We start from the raw sequence: 26,865 nt of genomic DNA on the forward strand, positions 1-26,865 counted from the left end.
GGATGCGTACATAATAATTTAACCAAAATACTTTGTATTTCAAACAACTGGATGATTTCTCATGTAGTTCAAAAGATGGTTTTTGTCTTCAAGGATTGGGTGAATAATTACTTATAAAGAGAAATAGAAAAAAAAAAAATATGAACTTGCCTTTAAAAGTCTTGACAGTCAAACATATAGCTATTACGATAAAAGAGCCTGGATTTTCTGTAAAGAAGTTCTCCTCAACTTGATTTGCAACTGAACCCCAAAGTGTAAGCTATATTTCATTTCCTCTGTTCAAATTTTCCAATGTTACAATGTAAGTTCATATAATATAAGTGCATGTATTGGCTTATCAAAAAAGTAAAAAGTAAAAAGTTCATGTATTGAAAACCAAGTTTGAGATAACCAAGAAACTTAAATATGCAACCATATTCCAATTTCAAATTCTTTCTAGATACATATTACTAATAAATATGCAATAAACAGTACAAAATAAAGGAAAGACTGGTAAATACCTGACTATTCTCGTCTTGTAGTTGTATTACCAAATGTGTGGGCCTCTTTTGCAATGTCAGGCTGGGCCGCCTGCTGCTATACTAGGCCCAAGATTTTCTTCTGAGTTGGAGAGTTGAGACCGGTCCGTGAACAAACCTTCCTGGTCTAGCTTGTGCACAAACAATGCCTTTTGGTAATCAGATCTTTACGGCAGGCAGAACTGTCACGTTAGCTACAGCAGGCAGATATAGTAAAAAAGGACAGGAAACAATAGAGATTTAAACAACATGGTCAGTGGGCCTTAATGTAGGGTGGCCGTTTTACAATATAATATCAGAATAATGAATGTCAGATGGAGAGTCAAGAGCGTATTAAGGAAACAAACGTTAGCCTGCCGCGATGGGCTGTTTTACAGAGCTTGTGTCAGGAAAGGGAACCACTCCCTCAACGCGACTAATTTCTCTGAGGGGAAATTAGCTGCTTTGAAGGAACGGGCCTAAGTGACTTTGGCTGATCGAGATTCTTTGTTTGGTTAACAGAAAGCATGAGTTAGAAGGGGAGAGGGAGATTAATCTATTCGGTGCATGTCAATCACTCCATTCACTCTGTTTCTTTCTTGTGTCTGTTTTCTTTTTCTTTTACTCTTTTTCTTTCTTTCTTTTGTCTTTTCTCTCCTTTCTTCTTTGCGCCCTCTAATTCCCCTGTTTTCTATAATTTTTGCTACTATTTTACAGAGGTTCCCTTTCTCCTGTTTTTCGTTCCCCCCTCTTTTTTCTCCTCCCTGGCCGTTCACTGTAGGATTTCTTATATAACCTCAGTCGTGCTTGGCTTTTTACCCTTTTAGCCCTTAACCGTTTTTGTCTGGCATGGGCTCCTTTGCCGACCGTCACTGATTGGTCAGTTACCCAGCCAGTGCTACCCTGCCTTAGTTAGAGAAGACTTTTTTGTTTTGCTCACTCCCTGTGGCATTCCTATCTGCCACGGTATGAATACCCTCCTTCCCTTTACCCCTCATGGCATGCACCTGGTGGTTTCCACTCATCCTTGCCTCTTTTGGTTCGCATGACTCCCCAGCAGGACATTGCTACCAAAAGGACTTGAGCAGGAAACACAAAAATGTATTTTTCCCCCTCCCCACCGCCAGACCATACCCCCTTACCTCTGACCCATGACCTCACCATTTCCTATATTGGCTGGGTACAGGCTGGTGATGCCTGGGCTTTGCGCTTGCCTTACCTCCATGCTTGTTTAAATCCTGCCCGCTGCTCATCTGTTTGTCGCGGTCTGAATGTCAAACTGCTCAGCCTGCTACTCATTTTTGGCTTCTTTTGGCGTGGGTTATTTCGCCCGACCTTTCTTTTGTGGCTCGCATCTTCTGAGGACTGAGCCATGCTTGTTCATGGGCCATTCCAAGCCTTTTATTCCCAGCCCCTGTTACTTGCTTCCTGCCATGCAATTCTATTGTGCCTACCATGAGGCCTTCTTAACCCCAAGCCTGCCGGGCCACTTTGGACCTTTTCTGTTCATTCTTTCTCCGAAGGCCCAATGATCCCTCTGGGCCCTTTTGCTACTTACGGGCTCCTATTGTCCCACCTACTTCCATTTAGGCATCCTTGGCCCACTTACTCTCTCGGGCGTCCTCGGCCCTTTCTCAATTCTATGTCTCCCATGGGCTTTTACTAACTTCTTGGGTTTCCTCGGCCCAAGCATTTCTCACTTTTCCTTTAGGGCTTATGGGTTTTCCACAGTCCCCTACTTTCTTTACTTGCACTACTTTGGGCCTGCCATAGCGGCTATGGTCCATTCTCACTTTTCCACATCTATACAGCCCATGGGTTCGTGGTTACTTTCTTCCGGGCCTTTTTAGGCCCATTTACTTCTTCCGGATCCATTTATTTGTCTGTTAGACCCACTATTCGTTGTTCCTGTCATTCGCTTAATGGTACTTCCACAATACTTTCCTTAGCCCATGACTTTGGGCCTTCCTCTCTTCAGGGCTTGTCAAAAAATGAGCGTCTACATTTAGGCCCCTGAATGTATGAAATGTTTCCGCAGTTCATACGTGAATAAAGACTTTTCTATACTTTTGGTTTTCCTTTTCTCCTTTTCCTTCGCGGGCTTTTTCGAAAAGTGGACCCCAACCCATACACGTTTCCCCTCCTTTTTTTTTTCCTCCCATGAACAGTGTTGTCTCTTCGACTTTCCTAGTTTAGCAGTTATTCTGAAGTATAGTCTCCGCTTCATTAACTTCTTCCTTCATTTCTGACTGACCCATTGCATCCCTTCGCACCCTTCCCCATAGCACGGGTATTTAAAGCCAAGTCTTTTCAGATTCCGGGTACAAACAATCCTTCCTTTCTCTTTTCTTTTCTGTGCTTCCCTTCCCAATCCCTGCGAGTTTCCTTTTCCCTCAAACTGATACGATATGACTCTGGCAAAAGGTCAATCTTTTTCCCGCCGTAAAGGGAAGGAGATTGCTGATGATCTTGTTATGCACGAAGAGGTCGCCTACTCCGACTCAGATCATTCCGATGAAGAAGCGGAGCGGCGCGACCCTTACAACGAGTGCACACCCCTCCTAGAACCCTGGTACGATGTTCACGGCCATTTTCCTAAGGTTCTTGGGGACTATATGCTGCTGTCGGCGGGCTGCGTATGGCTCGCTCTTTACCGGCGCAGCCCCGATGTCTTTTGGGCTCCCTTGCCCTCTTCGATCTCTAATCTCTCCATCCGCCAGGGGGTTTCACTTCCTGTACCCATTCATTTCGAGTTTGGGTGCGGCGCTGCTTCGGGTTGGAAGGAGTGGGTAGACCGAGAGTTGTCGGACACACACTTCATGGGTTTGCTTCAGCGGGCCGGCGTACTGAAGGCCATCGTTCAATCCCGCTATTTGGCGAACTTTAGGGACTTATTTAACCTCCACCGCTTAATCCGCCGGTGGTGCACCACCACCCATACCTTCTTTCTCTCCTGCGGTGAGATTACCGTAACTTTGGAAGACGTGGCTAACTAGTTGCTTCTGCCCATTCTCGGTGACGTCGATCCTGCCACCCTTGAGCTCTCCGCGAAAGAAGAAGCCATAGAAGCCGAATTGAAGAAGCGAATGAGTGGTAACGCAAAATTGTCGTTTTGGATCAGTTCTCACTCGAAGCTTTCCGCCGCTGCCAACCGCGCAGCCTTTGTAGCATTCTAATTATGTAAGTGTGTTTTTGGTTCTCACCCCCACTATGCCATGAAGCCTCTGTATTTTCGTTTGGCTATTAAGATTGCTGCTGGGGTGAGCCTGCCGCTGGCACCTATGTTCTTGGGGCATCTGTATGTCCAACTAGACATCCTGTGGAGCAACGAGAGTCAGGCGGGCTCTTGTCACTTGATTACTACTTCCGCTCACAGCACCATTTTGCAGCACATGTTGTATGAGCGTTGTGCCAAGCATCTGACTAAGTGTAGGCCCGTGCGCTTTGCTAGAGGGAAGTACAGTTCGTGTCCGGAGATTATTATGGACTTTTGTGGCAGGTTTGATTCGGATTTTCCTTTGGCTTTTCGTTGGGCTGGTTTAAAGCCAATTGGGCATCCTATCATTGAATTATTTGATAAAGGAATTGGGTTTTCTTGGAGGGCGTATAGGGATTTAGGCAAGGGTTATACATGTATGGATTCCGTTATGGGTACTTTTACTGATATTGTTGGCACCACCACCCCGTTGACTGAGTTTGATGAGAGGGGCATAACATATTTGGTAGCCAATGCTGAGTGGTTACCTTACTTGGCCAATGAAGGTGTCAGGTATGTACATTATCCTGCCAATCGTGTGCGAAGGCAATTTGGACTTGACCAAGACATTCCTGATGGTTTGTCTTTTCTTGTGGAGTCCCCAACTTCTATCCGACCTTTCCTGCGGCATACTGCCTTCGAGTTCTGGAGCCAACACTTCACAACCGTTACTATCCCAGGTTCTCAGAGGGAAGGTATGTGTACCGCTGCTATGCATAGGTACTGGCAAGCAGTGATGATCTCGTTTAAGAAAGAGGTCTTGGGTAGCCGTGGGTTCTCCCTTATTCCGCCTAGTGGGCTTAGCATGGTTGTCTCCACCAATCCCCGCTTGCTTTTGCCCTCTACATCTATGCGGGCTTATGTTAGGAAGCAAAGCCATTCTGCCATATTTGAGTGGGTTGAGGAGGAGCAAGGGTGGTATTGGCATGATGGTGATTACCCCACAAGCTGGGAAAAGAGGGTGAAGGTGATCAATGTTCCTGTGCCGGCAAAGAAGAGTTCTGCTAAATCCAAGCCTGCGAAGAAGAAGGTAGGCGATGATTCCTCTGAGACTTGCTTAGATATTTTTCCCTTCGAAAGTGATGTGCCTCCTATGAGTGATGTAGTGTTGGAGAGCACCACTCCTCCCCTTGTTCACACCCGCTCCAGTAAACGTTCCGTCGCAGGCAGGACCAAGCCTGCCATTCCTCGGCCCTCTACTGACGCTCCTCCCTCTAGTAGGACACGAGGCAGTAAAAGGAAAACTTCTCCCCCCCAAGCGCCCACCACTACCGAGCGGAGGGTATGTCGCTTCTAACTCTCTTCCTTATTCTTTGTCGTTTTCATTTAGAACTTCTTTCTACGGCTAATCCGTGTTGGCTTGTTCCCTTTACTTTATTTCTTCTTTTGTAGTCAAAGTACAAGGAGGACTCGTCTGCTACCCGTCTCATTCCGCTGGATGAACCTGAGCTTGAGGTATGACTTCTTCCCTTTTATTCCTTTATTATTATTATTATTATTTATTTATTTTTTTTAATTCCTGTGTCTCCAACTTTCATCTTTTTTTTTTTTCTTTTTATGTTGACCCTCAACCCATCTCCTTGTACCGTCCCACGGCCGTAGAGATTTTTGCCTCCCAGGGCGTTCCAACGAAGGGTTTCTTTGATGGGGCGGAAGCGGTGTTTCCTGCTGGAACCCCTGCTACTCCTGCTGTTCCACCGGGAGTTCCTGCTGAGGGGGTCAGTGAGACCGTTATTATTCCTGCTTCGACGCCCACTTCCCAGGAGAAGGGTTCTCTTGCTGCTGTTGTTCAAGCTGAGGCTACTTCCCTGGCTACGCCGCTCATCATCTCCACTAATGACCCTTTTGCATCTCTATCTCAGGCCGTGAGGGATGGTTCTTCTTTGGTGGTCACCCTTTCCTTCATTCCTGATTCTGCCACACGCGGTCCTGCCGTAGACTTATCCTCCGAAGAATCCAAGGATATCCTAGAGGATTCTGATGATGAACCGGCTAGGAAGAAGAGAGTCTCAGAATTTGAAGGAAAGGAGGAAAGTTTCGGGCACGGAGTTGAATACTTGGGTACGTATTTCCATATGTCGCCAAACTTCCTTCCCTCTTTCTTCTTGTTATCTCTCTTCTACACATAATATTCTTCCTGCTATGGTTCCCTGTTATATATATATATATATATATATATATATATATGTATATTTTTTTTTTTTTGCATGCCCATTCCTTCTTATTGCAGAGACCTCCGAAGAACAAGAAATGGCAACGGACAAAGATATGCCTACTGAAACTACTTCTGCCACACCCACAGCACCCGTTTCTGCCATTCCTACAGCCCCCACTCCCGTAGGCCCTAGTAAGTCTTTTTTTTTTTTCTTCATTCGTTGTGTGTTTCAATTTACTTAGTCATGTGTTCTTATTCCGCTTCTGGTGCCGTCTGCCAGGTTTACTCCCTATCGTTCCTTCTCAATTTAAAGTGGGTAGTAGTTCTGCCACAGCACCTAATCCAGCGAGTGAGGCCGCGGCTTTCTTTACCCAATTTGATTAGCATGAGGTCAACGACCTCGGTCCAGAAGATTTCTGGGGTTTTGGGCCTCCCTGTGTTGATTTCCATGGCTTTAGGGTTCCTGAGAATTGCGCCTCCCACCTCAAGGCAATTTATAGCAGCCGCGGTGACTTCATGCGGGAGTTCAGGTTTGGCCGTTCTACCAGAGAGCATTTTCTGAAGTTGCTGGGCAATGTGATAAATGATGTTGAGCACAACTTTGTTGACACTATCTCGACCGAGAGGATTCTTCAATGGAGGGTAGCGATTCAGGAACTTGTCAGCGTGGGGTTCGCCGTGGGGTTTGTTTTGGACCATCTTCATGAGATTGCCCGTGCTTATTTCATGAGGAAGGTTCAGCTTGCCATTGAAGCTATTGATGCGCATCTTGAGGTTCTGCGGAAGGAGGTGGCAGACTTGGAGGGTCGTCGTGAGCGCCTCGTTTCTGGCACTGATGGTTTTAGCCTCTTTGGTGACCAGACTCTCATCTCCGGCCTCCATTGATGTGATCCTAGTTTCTTTTCTGTTTAATCCCTTTTCGTATTTCCCTTGTTGTTGTTGTTGTTTTTTTTTTTGTGCACTTATCTGGCGGGTTTGCCATAACTTGGGTTTTGTAACTATGCGATGCTACTGCCTTAGCTACTTATTATGACATGGGATGTTTTTTATAATGCCTCATAACTTTTCATTACATATTCATGAAAGCATATTACAATCCTTTGTTTTGTGACATGGCCACTTGGAAAGATAAAAGGAAACAAAGGAAAATATCAGAGAAAGAAAAAGAAAAAGAAAAATGACATTCTAGAGTGGTTTCGTGACCTTTCACTCTTCTTCTTTCTACGCATGATAATGCTTTAGCCATTTCCCATTAATTGGGTCCATCAAGTCCTTGCCATCTATCTGAGTTAGTCGGTAATATCCAGTGGGGTGTGCCTCCCTCACCACAAATGGTCCCTCCCATTTAGGTGCAAATTTAGATGGTCCTGCCATGCCTCTTCTCACATAATCCACTACTTTCAGTAAGAGTTGCCCTTCCACGAATACCCTTTCTTTGGTCATCCTGCCGTAGGCTTCTGTCATCCTTTGCCTGTATCTGCGGCTATGTTCCTAAGCTTCTTCTCTCTTCTCATCGAACCCTTCCAGGTCCTCATATCTTTCTGCTGTAAAGACTTCTTTCTCTTTTTCCCTTTCTTTCATTTGCATAACACGTAGGGAGGGGGTCATTATTTCTGTCGGACCCATCACTTCCGTTCCGAAGACTAGAGAGAAAGGCGAAAATCCTGTGGCTGACTTTGGTGAATTCCTGTAGGCCCAGAGGGCATCTGGCAGGTGCATTACCCATCCTCCTGTATACTCCTAGCTCATTTTACTGATGATTTTTATGAGAACCTTGTTCGTCGCCTCCGCTTGCCCGTTTTCCTGCAGATAATAGGGCGATGATCGATGGTGTTTAACTTGGTAGAATTCCAGCATTTTCCTTACATCGTTGTTGACAAATGGTGTGCCATTGTCGCTAATAATTCTATGGGGCACTCCGAATCTTACTATTATATTTTCGTTGATAAAGTTTCCCACTGCCCCCTAGTAGCTTTACGAAGTGGCACTGCTTCTGCCCACTTGGTGAAGTATTCCGTGGCGACCAGGATCCATATGTACCCACGTGATGGTGGGTTAACGAGCCCCACCAAATCAAGCCCCCAAGTGTGGAATGGCCACGGGGTGACCATACTGTGCAATTGCTGCGGGTGGGTGTGGATCAAGTTGGCCTGTACTTGGCAGCTATGGCATTTTTTTACAAATTCTACTATCTTCTTCATGGCAGGCCAGAAGTAACCCATCTGCAGCAGGCACCTGTATAACTTTTTCTTTCTTTGATGCTCTCCACATTCTCCTGCGTGCACTTCCTTTATCATACTTTTTGCTTCTTCGGGGCCCAGATAGCTCAGTGGGTCTCTATCATATCCTTCTTTGAAAAGGACCCCGTTGTGCAAAAAGTAGTGTGTTACTAGCCTTTTGAGCTTATAACGCTCATTGTGCTTCTGCGGCAGGACGCCTTCTGCTAGGTATTGAGTGAATGGCTCCCTCCAATCTTCGCTGGCAAACACAACATAACTTTCCTCCCCGTCAACCGCAAGTCGACAGGTTTCACATTGGACTTGGACTTGGTCCACATCTTTCCCCATACTGGGCCAATAAAAACTTGCCCTTTGGAGTTTGCAGTAGAGGCTGATCTCTCCGCAGGATCCGCAGGTCTTCTCGTGCATTTCTTTCAGCTTTCTCTGGGTCTCTTTTTGCCCCACGCAATTTGACGGGATCCCTCCTGGCATCCTGCGGTACAGTTCTCCTCCTACCAGAGTATAGTCTTTTAACATTTTCAACTCTGCAGGCTCGCCTTCCTTGATTAGAACCTCCCTTACGGGATTTCGCCAATCCTCTTCACACTATTCTTCCCAGAACTTTTCCTTCAAAACTTCTATAATTGATTCTTTTCTCTTGCTGACTTCTATCTTGGCACTATTTCCTTCAAATATTATTTGTGAGCCTAGCGCGGCCAACGCATCTGCGAATCGATTCTCACCTCTCGGCGCATGTTCTATTTCAAAGGTTGAAAACCTTTCTTCTATCTTCTGGGCCATCGCTCGATAAGGAGCTAGGTTGGGTTCCTTCAAGGAGAAGCTCCCTTTGGTCTGGCAGACCACCAAGTTTGAATCTCCCACCACCTTCAAGTGCTTGACCCCCATCTCAAGGGCTTTGGCTAACCCAGTTAAGTAGGCCTCATATTCTGTCGTGTTATTTGAGCAGGGAACTCCAGCTTGAATGATAGTGCTACAGCCTCGTTTTCTTCGTGATATAGAACTACTCCCACCCCCCTGATTGGGCGGTAGAAGACCCGTCAAACTTCATCAACCACCGTTCCCCAACTTCTTCTGCCGTAGCCACTTCCTCGGGGACTCTGTCATCTAATGGAAATTCTTCTTCTCCTAGGAATTGTGCTAGCAAATCCGCTATAGCCTGGCTCTTTACTGCTTTGGGCATTCCTGCTTTTAGATCGTATTGTAATAGTTGCAGCAACCATTGGGATATCCTACCGGAGAGGATGGGTTGTTGCAATAAGGCTTTGATAGCATGAGACTTAGTCATCAGCCACACCTCATAAGCTAGGAAATAGTGTCGCAACCTCTGCGAGGCGTACACAATTGCTAAACATGCCTTTTCTGTCCTCGGATAACGAGTTTCTGCATCTTTTAGGGCCCGACTGATGTAGTATACTGGCTGTTCTACCCCATTTCCATCTTCCTGAGTGATCAGTGCACCCACGGCGCATTGGTTGGTGGCTAAGTATAATAACAGTGGCTTCTTGCAGACTGGGGCTTACACAGTAGGGAGGTTTATCATAATCTGCTGCAACCTGTTAAAGGCTGCCTGTTGTACCTCCCCCGTTCAAAGTTTTGCCCCTTTTTAGTAATTTCCCGAAGGCAGAGGTGATGGATGCTAGCCCTGGGATGAATCTTCGAATGTATGAGACCTTCCCTAAGAAGCTTTTCAACTCCTTTACTGTAGCTGGAGGTCTCATTGTGGCTATGGTTGTAGCCTTGCCTAGGTCCATATCTATTCCTCTACTATGGACCAGAAAACCCAGGAACTTCCCTGAGGATACTCCAAACATTTGAGGGGATTCATTCTAAGTTTGAAGGTCCTACACCTTTCAAACACCTTTCTCAACACTTGAATGTGCTCCTCCCGCTGTTCTAATTCTCGATGCATCATGTCATGGAAAATGGCCGTCATTGACCTTTGATAAGTTGCACCTGCGTTCTTCAACTCGAATGGCATTACTGTGTAGTAAAAGCTGCCTATGGGTGTTCTGAAGGCAGTCTTCTCCACATCCTACGGCACCATCCTGATCTGGTTGTACCCACTGAACCCATCCATAAAGGAGAACATGGCATTTCCTGCTGCAGAATCTATCAATAGGTCCATGTTTGGCAGCGGGAATTCATCCTTTGGGTAGGCTTTATTAAGATTTCTGAAATCTACACAACACCTTATCTGCCCATTCTTCTTCTTTACTGGCACAATGTTGGATAACCATCGTGGATGTTGAATGGGTTTAATGAATCCTGCGGCCAACAACTTCTGTACTTCCTTGACTATTTGTTCCTCTATTTCGGTATGGAAAATACTGGCCTGGCCTCCGGGTCCACTTTCAACGTGTGCACTACTAACCCAGGATCCAATCCTGGCATTTCACTATAATTCCATACGAAAACATATTTGTATTCTTTTAATAATAGTACGAACTCCAACTTTTCTCTTTCTGACAACTTTGAACTGATTAAAATGGGCCTTGGCTCCTGCGGGCCGGATCCCAAGTCGACTTCCTCCGTCTGTTCTTCTGCTGTAACTTACGCATCCTTGTCCACCGCAACCTCCTCGTTTCTTTCGTCACAATTTCCTTCTTCCGAGTCTTCCTGAGCTACGCAACATATCAAGCTTTTGCGCTGCTCTTCACTCCTGGGCCTACTTATGTCTCACTCATGAGCCCCACACGCCTTCATAATTTATACACAATCCTGTCGTCGGGTCCTCGAACCCTGACGCATCGTGGTGTATCGTCAAGCTCTGCGGCAGGCGCTTCCTTTCTTTTCTACTTCTGAGAGAGTAACTCCCTTAGATCAGGTTCTAGGTCGTCTCGAACGTCTTCCCACCTAGGGACAAAAGTACCCCTTGGTTTTGATACTGAGCTTTCCCCAGACGGTGCCCATTGGTCGTAAAACATTGTTTCCACTAAATGAGCCTCTTCCTACTCAAATGGTGATGGGTTTGCCGCTATACATATATGCGGCCATTCAGCCTTCCCTTTACTCACTGGTGATAAGTGGATGGTACCAACCGGTGCTTGTGCAGCCATGGCCTTCCTAGGAGCACATGGTATGAACCCTCTGTCTTTACTACGTGGAACCGGGCTAAAGAGGCTATAGGACCTACTTTTAACCACAGTTGGATATGACCAGCAGTGTACTCTCCACTCCCACCGAACCCTGTTACCTCCATTGGGCACCCTTGGATCTTTCTCTCTAAGATTCCTGCTGCCTGCAGGGTGCTCAAAGGTACCAAGTTACCAAGGCGCCAGTATCCACCAAGGCTCTCTTGATGGGGATCTGGTTTATAGACGCAGCCAAGTAAAAGGGTCTCTTGTGGTCAGGATAGCCCATTTCCATATATCCATCACTGAAGATGATTTCGGTTGACTCTTGAAGGAGAGCCCTATCTTCTGTACCTTCTGCTGACAAGCATTCTATTCCTGCCCCAGAAGCGATGCTTACTAGAGCCTCTGTGGTCGTCTTTCATTCCTTCGCTGTGAGACCTAGCTGGTTGAACAGATTTTTGAACTTAGAGCTTCTCTATAAAGTGGTGATAGCCGTGGCAGGCAGGGTTAGGTTTTCCTCCTCGTCTTCCCCAGGGTCCGCATAGATTACCACCGCTGCTACGCCTTTCCCTTTGTGGTTCGGGAGTGGGTTCCTCTGATCTTCTTGCTGCGTCAGCTCTAGGGTCCCTTCTTTGATCCTTCGATGCACCAGCCTACGGAGTGCCCAACATTCTGCCGTAGGATGTTGCACATAGTTGTGCAGGCGACAGAAGCGTGGGTTCCTTCGTTCCTCTGCTGTGGGCTCCCTGGCAACTTGATTAGGCTTAAAAATCCCATCTGCTATCCACTTATCTAAAAGAACGTCCAATTCTTTAGGAGTACATGGTATTGGCGGAGGGGTATCGTATTCCCTCCCGTCTGTCTTTCTCTTCCTTTCATTGGTGGATGCTGCCATGGCCTGTGGGGCACTCCTTTTGTCGGAACTTGGCTTCACTGATTGGGCGGTCTTCCTGGCTTTTTGTAATAGTTGTGCAAACTGGGAAATTTCCAAGTTTTCCAGAACAGCTCTGTATTCTCTGATCATATTCGTCATACACATCTCCACCAATGTCTTGTCCTCGCAATGGTCATAGCAATCCAGCGTTATGTCCCTGAATCTTTTGATGTATTCCATCAAGTCTTCTCGGTTTTTCTACTTAATAGCTTGCAAGGTGGCAAGTGTTACTGTTTCCTCTCCATGGAAGTACTTAGTACAAAACACATCCACCATATCATCCCATGTTGGGATAGATCCTAGCTTCAGACCGATGTACCAAGTGTAGGCACGGTCGCATTGTGATTTCGAAAACTCACGCAGGCACAAGTCCTCATCTGCCGCATACAGGCCTAGAGTATTGATAAATTTGCACACTTGCTCTACAGCACTCCCCTTTCTGCCGTCATATTGTGCAAAGGTGCGTGGCTCGTATCTTTCTGGATATGGCTTGCTAAGCACGCTTAATGGATAGGGGGTCTGCGTGCGTAGAACCTTTCTTTGGGTGCTCTAGCCCTCTCTTGTTCTAAGAGGGTTGCCACCTCGGCCATGGTGATATAGCATTGTCCTTCTATTTGCGGGATGCCTCCGACTGGCGTCTCTTCAGCCACATGCTCGGGGTCATGCTGGCTTCCTTTTTCCTTAGTCTTTTCAGCCTTTAACTGGCGTATTTCCTCCATCATCTGCTGCTGTGAGTGTTGTAGTGCTTGCAGCACCTCGACAAAAGCATTGATCCCGTCAGCGGGATTCCTTGCCTGCGGTTGGGGCTCAACCCCTGGATCATTGATGTTTTCTGCTTGGTTGGGTTGATGAGGCATTGCTGGCCTTGACTTAGCCTGCGAGGGGATAGCGCTCATATTGCGTGTTGTTCTGGATCTTGGCGGCATTTGTTTGCGAGGATCTCTGTATCTGTCTGCTTCCCAACTCCCTAGTGAAGTCACCAATTTAAATGTGTGGGCCTCTTTTGCAATGTCAGGCTGGGCCGCCTGCTACTATACTGGGCCCAAGATGTTCTTTTGAGTTGGAGAGTTGGGACCAGTCCGGGAACAAACCTTCCTGGTCTGGCTTGTGCACAAACAATGCCTTTTGGTGATCAGATCTTTACGGTAGGCAAAACTGTCACGTTAGCTATAGCAGGCAGATATAGTAAAAGAGGACAAGAAACAGTAGAGATTTAAACAACATGGTCAGTGGGCCTTAATGCAGGGTGGTCGTTTTACAATATAATATCAGAATAATGAATGTCAGATGGAGAGTCAAGAGCGTATTAAGGAAACAAACGTTAGCCTGCCGCGATGGGCTGTTTTACAGAGCTTGTGTCAGGAAAGGGAACCACTCCCTCAACACGACTAATTTCTCTGAGGGGAAATTAGTTGCTTTGAAGGAACGGGCCTAAGTGACTTTGGTTGATCGAGATTCTTTGTTTGGTTAATAGAGAACATGAGTTAGAAGGGGAGAGGGAGATTAATCCATTCGGTACATGCCAATCACTCCATTCACTCTGTTTCTTTCTTGTGTCTGTTTTCTTTTTCTTTTACTCTTTTTCTTTCTTTCGTTTGTCTTTTCTCTCATTTCTTCTTTGCGCCCTCTAATTCCCCTGTTTTCTATAATTTTTGCTACTATTTTACAGAGGTTCCCTTTCTCCCGTTTTTCGTTCCCCCCTCTTTTTTCTCCTCCCTAGTCGTTCACTGTAGGATTTCTTATATAGCCTTAGCCGTGCTTGGCTTTTTACCCTTTTAGCCCTTAACCGTTTTTGTCTGGCATGGGCTCCTTTGCCGACCGTCACTGACTAGTCAGTCACCCAGCCAGTGCTACCCTGCCTCAGTCAGAGAAGACTTTTTGTTTGGCTCACTCCCTGCGGCATTCCTACCTGCCACGAGATGAATACTCTCCTTCCTTTTACCCCTCACGGCATGCACCTGGTGGTTCTCACTCATCCTTGCCTCTTTTGGTTCGCATGACTCCCCAGTAGGACATTGCTTCCAAAAGGACTTGAGCAGGAAACACAAAAATAGATTTTTCCCCCTCCCCACCGCCAGACCATACCCCCTTACCTCTGACCCATTACCTCACCATTTCCTATATTGGCTGGGTACAGGCTGGTGATGCCTGGGCTTTGCGCGTGCCTTACCTCCGTGCTTGTTCAAATCCTACCTGCTGCTCATCTGTCTGCCGTAGTTTGAACGTCAAACTGCTCAGCCTGTTGCTTATTTTTGGCTTCTTTTGGTGTGGGTTATTTTGCCCGACCTTTCTTTTGTGGCTTGCATCTTCTGAGGACTGAGCCATGCTTGTTCATAGGCTGTTCCAAGCCTTTTATTCCAAGCCCCTGTTACTTGCTTCCTGCCACGCAATTATGTCATGCCTGCCATGAGGCCTTCTTGACCCTAAGCCTGCTGGGCCACTTTGGACATTTTTAGTTCATTCTTTCTCCGAAGGCCCAATGATCCTTCTAGGCCCTTTTGCTACTTGCGGGCTCCTATTGTCCCACCTACTTCCATTTGGGCGTTCTTGGCCCACTTACTCTCTCGGGCGTCCTCGGCCCTTTCTCAATTCTACGTCTCCTATGGGCTTTTACTAACTTCTTGGGCTTCCTCGGCCCAAGCATTTCTCACTTTTCCTTTAGGGCTTATGGGTTTTCCACAGTCCCCTACTTTCTTTACTTGCACTACTTTAGGCCTGCCGTAGCAGCTATGGCCCATTCTCACTTTTCCATATCTATACAGCCCATGGATTCGTGGTTACTTTCTTCCGGGCCTTTTTAGGCCCACTTACTTCCTCATGATCCATTTATTTGTCTATTGGACCCACTATTCGTTGTTCCTGCCACTCGCTTAATGGTACTTCCACAATACTTTCCTCAGCCCATGACTTTGGGCCTTCCTCTCTTTTGGGCTTGTCAAAAAATAAGCGTCTACACCAAATAACCTAGATAACAAAATGCCAAATCCCTGCATGCAAAACAGTAAAAATCCAATTTTCAACCAACGTTCAAGAAACATTAATAGAAGAGAAATAGTGCAGTGCAGAAAGTTTGAAACAGTGCAGTGTAGTGCAGATTCTAATGAAACAGTCCAGTGTAGATTTTTGTGAAACAGTGCAGTGCAGAGCAAATTTTAGTTGTAAAAAAGTGCAGATTTTAGATGTAAAACACAGATTTTATGTTGATTCAGATTTAAACTCACTAAAAATTGAAAATTCAGATTTAATTCCCCTATAGTTTTTACAAAACCATCTCAAGCAAGGTAGTCCCAACAATTTTCCTGACTTTCTCATGAATCGAGTTTCTAAGATAGGACGGTATTAGACATCCAATTAAATGAGCAAAAACCCAAAATCAATGTCATTGTCAACATGAATTACCAAGAATTAAAAAACTTGCCAAAAAATTAAGATTATCTAAATAGGTAGCTTATTGATATAAATCATGCTCTTAATTGCATATGGTCTCCCAATCAATTTAAACACTCTTATACTTCTACAATCTCCAAAAAATTGGGTCACATGGTCTACAAAAAATCTACCCATCCAATTTTCTCACCGCTAATATCTTATTCTTTATTAGAGAGAAGTGTTTTAGTAAGAGGTAATTACCATAATGCAATCAAACTAAAAAGAATTTGCAACCCCAATCCATGCTTAAAAAATCCAAAAAGAAACCTAAGAAATCCAAACTATTCTAAGTCTGAACTTAAAACAGTCAAAACATAAACCATGAAGCTATATTTTTTCTGCAAAAAAACATTAATAGCTTTTTAGTTGGGTGTAAAGAACCTAAAATGAAATAAATTGAGATCCTCCATTTATAAAATGCTTTTTGAGCTACTGTGCACTAAATTAAATGGATCAAGATCCTCCATTTGCAAAATTGATATAACAGATTTAGTGATATATGCCAAATGTGTTTCCGTTCATGTTCACTTACTTTTCTAACCAATGAATATTCATAATTGGGAGAAACCCAACATCAGAATCAGTACAGAGAAATTATAATCAACATTAACATTCAAACTCTCTCATGTTCCTTCAATCAAACTATAAAAAACAGAATACTGATTTAAAACAGCAACCATATATTTACTATGTGTTTAGAAGAGAGTATACCCAAACAACCTTCAAGGATCCTTTGTTGTTTCTTAAAATAATCAGCTACTCAGTTTCCTTTTCCTACAATTAAATGCATAAGATGAATGAATGCATCAAAAATCATCAAATTTTGATTTTTCTTTTACTTTCCAAAGGAGCTTAACATCAACTATGTCAACGAATAAGAAATTGTTCAATGATATTAAAACTTCGTCCCATAAAAGAAGATTTAAAACAACAACCATATATTTGCTGTGTGTTTAGAAGAAATTTAGCAATTTAGCATATACATATACCACCCTATTACTTGGATTACACACATAAGAAATTTCAATAAAGATCCCAAGACAAAGGAACGAAATTGATAGTATGTATAGGAATGTGTTTGCGGTTTAATTAAAATCACATGTTAAAGCTCATCTAATCTAATTATTAGCCAACCTTTGGATTTTTACTTCAGTAGTTATTTACCCGATAAAGATTGAAGCCATGGGTCTGAGGAAGCCGCATTTACCCAACAAAATATTTTAAGCCGCATCAGACTACGTGGCATGTGGGTGGTTTGTGGCTTGCGGTAGTGGTCTTTGTCGTGGGTCTGAGGAAAGGGATATCTATTGGTTTGTGGGTATGGTAGGTTTTGATTCTTTGGATGCTTTGTCGTGGGTCTAAGGAAGGAAATCTCTACGATGGTTGGTGGTCTGCATTTTGGAGGAAGGAGAAGTGGTCTTTGCCGTGGTTCTGAGGAAGGAGATCTTTGTTCTAAGGAAGGAGATCTTTGTTGGTTTGTGGGTATGGTGGGTATGGTGGGTTTTGATTGAGGAATATGTGGGTTTGGTGTCTTTGCCGTGGGTCTGAGGAAGGAGATTTGCCGTGGGTCTGAACGTTGGGGGAGCTAGTAGGAGAGGAGCTTTGGGTTGAGGGACTGGTAGAAGGAGCTTTGTGGGTATAGTGTCTTTGCTGTGGGTTTAAGGAAGGAGATTTGCCATGGGTCTGAACGTTGGGGGAGCTGGTAGGGGAGGAGCTTTGGGTTGAGGGACCGGTAGAAGTAGCTTAAGGCATGAATTTTGGAGAAAGAGAAGGCAGAGTGTATATTGGGTTTGGGTTTTAGAAAAGCTCTTGTGTTTAATTATTTATTTATTTTTTAGCTTTAGAAAAGTTTTTTTGGTTTTTTTTTTAATATTGTGCTGACATGGAAAATTGTGGGAGTTTCAGAGGTTTCAGTTATATATATATATATATATATATAGATGATGTTGGTACTACTTAATGTGATAATGAAATTGTCAAATGTGAATAAAAAATAAGGAAACTGCCAAATATGACAAAAGTACGATCATATGTGATGTTGGTTTCGCCTAATGTGACCATAGAACTGTCAAATATGAATAAAAAAACAATGGAACTATTGAATATGACAAAAGTTCGAGCATATGTGATGTTAGTACTTTCTAATATGACAATGGAACCATCAAATTTGAGAAAAAAAAAGGAGAACAACCAAATTTGACAAAAGTATTGTCACATGTGAAGTTGGTATTGTTGAATGTGACAATAGAACCATCAAATGTGAGAAAAAATAAAGGAATCGTCGAAAGTGACAAGAGTACAGTCACATATGATGTTAGTATTGTACAATGTAAAGATGGAATCGTTAAATATGAGGAAAAAAAAAAGGAAACCACCAAATGTGACAAAAGTACTATCAAATGTTATGTTGGTACTAACGAATGTGACAATAGAACCATCAAGTGTGAGAAAAAAAAAATGAACCACTAAATGTGACAAAAGAACAGTCACATGTGATGTTGGAACTATACAATAGGAGAATGAAACCGTGATATTTAATTACCTGGTATAACTACTAGTGAGTATCTGGTACCATATAATTACCCTATTATGAATATGAAAGATGGGTAATTTTATTGTATCCCTTTTTTTTGGGGTATAGTACCCACTAGTAGGCAAACTACTATACCAAGTTACTAAATCCTCATATTTGACGGTTCTATTATCATATTTTGCAGCTCTAACATCACATGTGATAGTTCTTTTGTCATATTTGGTGGGTTCTCTTATTTTTTTCTCACATTTGACGGTTCCATATTTACATTGTACAATTCCAACATCACATTTAATAATACTTTTGTCACATTTGATCTGAAAGAACCACATGAGATTTGATGGTTCTATTCTCATATTATGCAATTCTAATGTCATATGCACCTGAGATTTATTTTTTTTGAGAAGATCAGTTGAGTTTGGGAGGGCGAGAGAGAAAACTGATAGGATCTGGTTATATTATTTTTTGCTTTTATATGCTAACTTGTCTTATTGGGTAATTGGGTATCTCACTAAAATTGAATAAACGGTCAAGATTAAAAACCATTAATTTTGATGGTCAAGGTTTCGGGGGTGGGTACCATAGCCACTAAAAAACATAAGGGTACCGACCCATGAAAGATACGTTGTTGTTGTTGTTGTTGTTGTTGTTTTTAAGTTATTAGTTAAAAAGGAAAAAGAGAAAGGGTTGGGGTTTGCAAATGGCGATGGCGGCGATGGCGAGGAGCACATTGGTAAAAAAGTACCTGAGGGTGAACGTGGGCGCGGATTCTTCGCCCTTCAATTTCAATGCCATACGGCGCCGTTTCTTCTCCGAGGAAATCAGGACCTCCTTCAAATCGGAGGTCACCGATCGTGTCATCTCCGTCGTCAAAAACTTCCAGAAGGTCGATCCTTCCAAGGTTAGTGGGGGAGTCAAGAAATGAAATCTGTCTGCAAAGAAAGCTATTATTATTATTATTATTATTATTATTATTATTATTTCTATTTGTTACTTCCAAACCCTAATTAATTTCGAAACGAAATCTGTTAGTGAAGGAATGAATATTTTTGGTCTGAAAGAAATAACTCACCCAAATCAAATGGCATGGCATGGCATGGCATCGGGGACTGTGTTACTGTTTCCTATAGCCAAATCAAATAACGAAGGAATATTTTCATAGTGAGTCCTGGCTCAAATCCACTCCCAACCAAATGAGAACATGAATTCAAAATCCAATGGAAATAAAAACCTTATTTGATCTAATGTTTATGTTTTTGAGGTCAGGTACCGTATGGGTCACTTAAAATTACTACATATTTTGGCACGCTCTCTAAAAAGGTTGGGCTAATGTTTTCAACAAACCTCCCATGGCCTTTTGTATTTGTATTTGTATGGCCCGTCATAGCATTCTGATTCTCTTTTGTCTGCAGCTAGTGTACTGTAGGGGTGGTTTTTGCATTTTGCAATAAGGTGCCTGGATTTACAACTTTCTTTAAGAATGTAGTTTGCAAATGATTATACTCTTTTGTGAGCTCTAGAGATGGTGAATCATGTGTTTTTTTGGGAGGTTGTATGATGATCTAGTTCTCGTGTTCCTTGCTAATAATAGCTCTCTCTCTTTTTTGTGAAGAAGAAGATACTCCAGTACTCCACCATGTACTCATTTATTATAGACTATGTTTTGCTTTTGCTTTTTTGGCAGGAGACCTTCCTCTTGAATTTAACTACCATCTGGTCATGCCTATATTTAGTATCTACTCAATTTAATTAATATGGGCTGATGAAGACAGGGTACTGATGCCTTAGTACAAAATATTCTAACTAGCTTTGATTTTGGTTGTCAGCAGATTTAATACTCGGAGGACCTAGAATTACATTCCTTCCAAGTGTGTTTTGTTTAGCTTGTTTTGATTATGTGCAGAAGTACAATTGTACCTAAAAAATGATAATTTATAAAGCTGTGTACCATGTTAGACAAAGATGAATATTGTTCCATACGTTCCTCGCTTTGATGACCCGTAAAGCCACCTCTCCAACAAGCTAGGTGCTCTTTCACTGAGAAAGGCATAGCCCAAGAGAGACCAAATAAAGAGAAAACCATAGACCACAAGTTCATTGCAATAGCACAGTCTTCATCCATTTTGCACATGCAGCACCAGTCAACAATGGTGAATTTTCTCTTCCGAAGATTATCCATAGTTTTACCATGGGCTGCTGTCCAAGCAAAAAAAAACCCTCCTTAGTAGGGTCTTTAGTCTTCCAAATAGCTTGCTAGTTGGTTTGAATAAGTAACTGGCTTGCTAGTGATGAAAGGCTTCATATGTCCAAGGAAACCTTCTATGAACTTGCACTTTCATAACAAGGTTTGACGCTGCTAATTTCATCTTACGAAATATAGTCGTCTTCATATCTGGTCAAACTTCCCAATTCCAGTTTATTTGATATTGAGTGAAGACCATTTCTAGTCTGTAACTTATATTTTCAGTTTATATCTATCTTGATCTCCAATACAATGGGTTTGATTTCAATTAGTAGGGACTGGGAAAAAATTCTTTATTGAGTAGAGTCTTGTGTTTGAGGCAGTTTTATGGTCATCCTTGCCAAATCGTTCTTCGTTTTCCTCTTGGTTTAAAGTATTAACCAATGGAAGCATTCCATTATATATTGTGGGGAACCTTATATCAAGAAATGGAGAAACTATTGGCTCTACTATTTATCATCCTAAAGGGACAATAGGTTGCATGGAGACATACCGATCATTAGTATCTGTTTATTTGTTTGTTTTTATTTTTTATTTTTACACCTGTGTTTATTTTACTGCTCGTTGTAATTATGGTTTGTTTTGGTGTGGCAGGTCACACCAAATGCCAATTTTCAGAATGATCTTGGATTAGATAGCTTAGATTCTGTAGAGATCGTGATGGCACTTGAAGAAGAATTTGGGTTTGAGATCCCTGATAAGGAAGCAGACAAGATCAATTCCATCAATCTTGCTGTTGACTTCATTGCTTCTCACCCTCAGGCAAAGTAGAGGGAATCTATGAAGCCTCATAATTTTCACATGTTTTCTGTGAGAAATTAGCTATGAGTAGAAATTTCGGATATTTGAAACTTCTATTTCTTTTTTGCCTTTTGCGAAATACTTCTTGGTTTTCGAGTACTTTTAGTTCCTGTTTAAGGGGTATATTTTGGGCATGTGCCAACTTCAATTCTGTTTCTCTAGTTGATGGAAACTGAGTGTAATGAGCTAAGCTAGTGGTTGAAAATTGCTTTATCGATGACGATGAATCATTTTAATAAAAACAATGTAGGTTACTGTTTATTGTGAAGCCTCAGTTGCTTGGAAAATTTAATATATCTGAAATACTCTGCATAATTTGATATTTGGCACTATATGGTAAGTTATTTGAATATCTTCCAATCTCTTCATTTAATTTTTTTTAATTTATAATTTCTTTGCTAAAGAGAAATATATTTGTCTTCTTTCTGAGTATATCATTTATTCTCTATAAAATGGATATTCTTGAATAGATTTTGTGCATAGATTATGAACAAGAAGCTTCTAAAGTTAGGAACCTGCATGAGATATAGAATTATAGCTGCTCATAAGCTACTAAACCATATTTAATACTCTTATGTTCAATAATCTGTCCCAATGCTCTGTAGGTAACAAAGATTTGAAACCAAAAGTAAATGCAATCCACTGGCTATTCGTTATACAATTGTACCACCAGGTCCACCACAGATTGGTCACGTTTATTTTGTTTGGTTGATTTTCTCTCTATGTAGGTAGCTATCATAATAAATAAGTTATTGCAACATCATCCAACTTGAGATAGCACATACAGAAGTGAAGTCTTTAAAATTAAAATTTGGCTAAAATGCAAAACCGACATTCTAAGTTTCACATTTTGTCATTTCAGTCTCTTAAGTTTCATCTTGTCATTTCAGTCTTCTAAGTTTTAAATTTTGTCAATTTTGTCCTCTGTTACTTTTCTGTTAGGTGCTGCTGTTTATTAACCAAAATGACGCCGTTTTGGATGATTTTTTATTTTTGAATTTAATTTTGCTGAAAAACATTAATTACCACAAAAAAAAAAACACTAATGGAAGTAGGGAACGACGTCGTGAAGGCGAATGCCCCTGGGACATCATTGTTACAATCCTAGCAACAACTTGACCCGACTCTAGATCCCCTTCCTCCGTCACCTCTACCCCAAGTGGTCGGAGCCCGAGTCCATTTTGCCAACCAGGAACATAGAGGAATGTGATTTTTGTTTTGTTTTGTTTCTTTGTTGTTTTTTCTGTTTTGTTTCAGAGATTTAGGATTTCTGGGTTCTGTTTTGCGGAGTTTGTGATCTTCTCTTTGTAGGGGATGATTTTGTTGTTGGGATTTGCTTATAAGGAGGAGGAGGTGATGGTGTTGTATTGGCTCTGAAGAAGGCAACACAAAGGTTCTGATTACACTTCACTCTTTTCGTTTCTCAAGAAACCCTTTGGGTTAACATAGATAGTTTCAGCTCAAATCATTACTCACCAAAGTCCAAAGGGGCTTTTTTTTTTTTTTTTTTTTTTTCTTTTTCATCAGTTAGTCTTTTGCCACTTGGGTTTTGTTTAACTAGTTTAGTATAGCACAATATACTATTAGAGTTGCTTTGATTGAGTGGTTGCGTTGTCTGAGTATAATTTTCTCAAGTTATTTTCAGTGATTGAAGTGTTCGTTGATGGGTGCTCGGTAAAAGTCCTGATGATGCGAGGAAAATCAGTAGGCTGGATGCTCCAGATTTGAAAGGAACACTCGCTCTCTAATGGCCTGAAAAACAAAAGAAAACGATCAAAGGTGACCGGGATCGCCGGCCAAGAACCCTCCGATGGTAAAGTCAGTTTTCTCTCTATATCTTTGGAGTTCTAATTTCTTGGGAAAATGTGCAACGTACCTTCCATTGGTCTGAATGGCTGTTTATATAGTGTCCTGGGGGCAGTTATTGAAATTGTAACCTCCCCTGAATTTCTGGAGGTCCGGGGTTCTTGGATAACTCCCATAACCACCTGACAGTTGCATTTTCTCACACAACGGTCATCGGAAGTTATGCGTGTATTACGGAATGGTAAAATGTGCTTAACAATTCTAAGTGTAAAAGCCTCGTCCATGAGTCTTTACGTGGACGAGTCCTCTCGGGATGGGTTGTGCGCATCCTTTGGACGAGGGATGTAGCTTCGCTATCACCCAAGGACGGCCTTGTGCGTTATCCTCGTCTTGATGATAACTCCTGGACGGCTGCCGAGGCGATGACCGTCCAGGGACGGTCTGAGCGTCTTTATCCCTCATCAGTTGCCCCCACGTCCAGGGGTTATGCAGCGTATTGACAGACTTTAGGACGAGTCTCTTCTTTTCTTTTTTCTCTCTTTTTATTTTTTATTTTTTATTTTTTTTTAGAAACGTTCCACGTGTCACACATCCATAGGGGGTTGGTCATGTAGGTTTACTTCTTCGAGGCATGTGCCACGTGTCGCCTTCTGATCAATTCTGTCATTGCGATTACCGAGACTCTTCTACCTATAAATAGTGGTTTCCCTCTCATGCCTCTTTCACTTTTTCAAATTTTCTGCTTTGACACTCTCATCCGTTGCTTCGTCTAGGAGTATCCTCAGCGTCCTTAGTGTCCCTCGTCTAGAGCCAGGTAATCTCTCTACCCTTACTCCAGCTTTCCTTTTTAAGTGTTAGGACGTTTTCAATGGCCTCCTGTTCGTCTAGCGATAGTGTGGTCAAGGCCATAGACGAGTATCACGACTCCTCTAGTTATAGCACCTCCAGTGATGGCAGTAGTAGTAGTGGCCATATTACCGAGGAATACACATCTGGTGTTCCTGGAGTTCCTGTAGAAACCTTCCAAGAGAGTATTAGGACGAGGACAGCCTCGGGGGCTGATACCTCGACAAGCGTCCCATCGTCCTCTCCTTTAGACGAAGAAGAAACAGTATATAGTTGTGCCATAGAAATTCCTTCAAAGACGGACGAGAAGAGGTTAGACGCTCTTAGGAGTTGGTTCCGGATTCTAGATGATCTGAACCCTAGGTTAGCCGTCAGAGGGGAGTGGTGTTGTCAACCTCGTTTTGGGATAGGTGTGTACGAAGCCTACCTGTTAGGGGGACTTAGATTTCCTTTAAATGCCTTTACGAGGGAGTTGCTTACCAGATTGGGCTTGGGGGTTTGTCAGTTTAAACCCCCAATGCGTGGAGACTTATTGTCTCTATGCAAGTCTTGTGGAGGGAGGTGTTTGATGGGAACCGTCCTATCACCGTGGACGAGTTCTTGTATTGTTATAAACCCTCCGAGATAAGCCAATCTCAAGGCTTTTATCAGTTTACAGCCAGGGGCAATGACTGTAGGCTGATTAAGTCCTTACCCTTGTCTGACAGAAATTGGAAGACAGAATTTTTCTGTCTCTGGTTTCTGGGCGGGGTCTCCTATCGAGGTTGGTAGAGATACATTCCCTCCTTATACCGGAGAATTAGGGAACATTCATCAAGAAGGTATGTTATGTTTTTCCTTCACTCCTTTTTTTTATATTGATTTTGTTGTGTTTTATTTTTAAACAGTGGTCTAACCTTAATTTTTCTCTTCTTTTTGCAGCTGTTAGGCGACCTTCTCTGAGTAAATTCCACCATGATCGCGTCCACAGGGCTCGTCTATACCCCGAGAGAGATTTTCACTCGTTGGTGACCCTTCAACGTCTACATAGGTGGGGACTTGGTCCCGACCCGTCCGTCGAAGCTCTCGCGCACGAACTAACCGTCCGTAGACGTGAGTGTTTTTATTCTTTAAAACGTGTGTATTATATTTTTTTTTATATTTTGTTACTATAATTCATTTATTTGTTTTTATTTTTAGGAATGACAACCATGAAGGAAAACAAGGGGAAAGAGGTGGTCGAGGAAGTGGCCAGACCTGAAGCTCGTCCTGCTCTGGGGATAAGAGAAAAAGCTTGTCCAAGCATGTGGACTTGGCTAGCTTGCCCAGTCGTCGGGGGAAGAAGGCCAAGTTTGGGTCGTCCAGGCCCGAGACTGCTAGGCCTGATCCTCCTTCCCAGCCGCCCGTCCCGGTCGTTGATATAGACTCGTCCACGCCTATCAGCGTCACTCCGTCCAAGTCCCAGCTCCTGATTCGTCCCAGTCTCCTCGAAGGATTTCTACTAATTTGTTGGAGAATGAGGATCTGGCTTGGGAACGATTCCAAGAGGCTGTGAAAGGCGAAGACGTGGCTGCATGCTATGACATGTCTTTGAAGGAGTTCGAGCACTCTGGCGTCCACAATCTCTTTAAGGTGACCATCTTGGCCTTGTCTTAGTTTAACCATGTTACCCAATGTTATTTCTATCTTTTGAACTTTCTGTTCTTCCATGTAGGCAATGTCGAAGTTCATAGCTGCGTCCAGGCAGGCCACAAAGATGGACAGGTCGAGGATCGTTCTAGAGAAAAGAATAGAAGAGATCAAGAACGACTGTAGGACATGGGCCGAGGTGGCGAACAAGGCCAAGGACGAGGCTGAGAAGTTGAAGGCTTTGGTGGGGGAGTTGAAATCCGACGCTACTAGGAAGGACGACCGTCTCGACCTTCTCCAAAAGAAGAATGACGAGCTGAGTCTTCTTCTTAAGAAAGCTAAGGACGAGGCAGTGGAGGAATTCAAAGCGTCCAAAGAGTTCACTGACCTGCTGGACACGAACTACGCAGCAAGGTTTGAGGATTTTAGGATGGACGCTATAGACAACTTTCCCAGAGTTGACTTTAGCGCCATTTAACTCAACCTTGGAGCTGCTCCAAGTTCTTTCGTTTACACAGGCTCAGATGATGTCAACATCGAGGACGACGCTTCTACCAAACCAGCTCAGGACGACCCCAACATTGATGCCCCCCCTCTTGAAGAAAAAACTTTTTAACTAGTGTTATTGTTGTTTGGTTTTTATTTTATTTTATTTTATTTAAAATGTATTCAAGTACAATTACCTTGTCTAGAGTGTTCTGGACGAGTTTATTAACAATTGCTTTTTAATGCTTAATTTATAAGGGCTTTTGGACGGTGGTCGTCTACCCTCTTTGGAGTAAAGAATATTTTATTTATCTGTTATCTATTGTATGGACGAGCTTATACATTTGTTATCATTTATGCAATTGTCTTTTAAACAATGTTCCAAGTGTTGAATGACCGTCTACACGATTTTTTTATGGACGACCCACTTAGGCCGATAATGACGACTGCATTACTTTTGCTTGTCCTTTAGGCATTATGACTCGTCTTCTCGCAAGGAGTTCATAACGTTTGTTTTACTCGTCTTAACTAGCTGCTCGTCTTTAGAATGCTATGCCTTAATGCCCACTTTCTTTCTTAGACGAGTGGGCCTTGCCCTTTTCTTTTTGCTTTATACTCAATAAAAGGAAATCTTGGACGAGCATGCCTTAGCTTTTTTCTCTTTCTTATCCTTATTTAAAGGAAAGCCTTGGACGAGTATGCTTAGCTTATTTTTCTTTGCTTTATCCTTATTTAAAGGAAAGCCTTGGACGAGTATGCCTTAGCTTATTTTTCTTTGCTTTATCCTTATTTAAAGGAAAGCCTGGGACGAGTGTTTCTGCATCCGAAGATTTCTATTCGTTTTAAGCTTTTGCCCCTTCTGTGGGTATTATTATGGAAACTAGATCTATGCATCAAATACATAAGAAATCCAAACCATATTATTACATGAACATTGTTCACAAGCGTGGCACATGCT

At 42.8% G+C, this 26,865-nt stretch overlaps 1 protein-coding gene and 1 long non-coding RNA gene across 2 annotated transcripts; both read left to right on the forward strand.

Annotated features, from left to right (window-relative positions):
* The first annotated feature begins 18,731 nt into the window (after positions 1 to 18,731).
* Positions 18,732 to 21,422, forward strand: LOC142607264 (acyl carrier protein 2, mitochondrial). The gene is made up of 2 exons (XM_075778692.1): positions 18,732 to 19,019; positions 20,955 to 21,422. The coding sequence occupies exons 1-2, from the start codon at positions 18,819 to 18,821 to the stop codon at positions 21,129 to 21,131; spliced, it is 378 nt and encodes a 125-aa protein (XP_075634807.1). The 5' UTR covers positions 18,732 to 18,818; the 3' UTR covers positions 21,132 to 21,422.
* Positions 21,423 to 22,991: 1,569 nt separating this feature from the next.
* On the forward strand, positions 22,992 to 25,410 carry LOC142607265 (uncharacterized). The gene is made up of 3 exons (XR_012839281.1): positions 22,992 to 24,634; positions 24,735 to 24,905; positions 24,993 to 25,410. It is a non-coding gene; the product is annotated as an uncharacterized LOC142607265 (long non-coding RNA).
* Positions 25,411 to 26,865: the final 1,455 nt, after the last annotated feature.

Source organism: Castanea sativa, chromosome 8 (genome assembly GCF_040712315.1).
Source record: "Castanea sativa cultivar Marrone di Chiusa Pesio chromosome 8, ASM4071231v1".
Taxonomy (NCBI): Eukaryota; Viridiplantae; Streptophyta; class Magnoliopsida; order Fagales; family Fagaceae; genus Castanea; species Castanea sativa.

Bases quoted from the DNA above. Each gene is read 5' to 3' on its own strand.
- LOC142607264 (XM_075778692.1), top strand. From the start codon at position 18,819: ATGGCGATGGCGGCGATGGCGAGGAGCACATTGGTAAAAAAGTACCTG. The intron at 19,020-20,954 runs GTTAGTGGGGGA...TTGGTGTGGCAG, and splicing joins AGAAGGTCGATCCTTCCAAG to GTCACACCAAATGCCAATTT.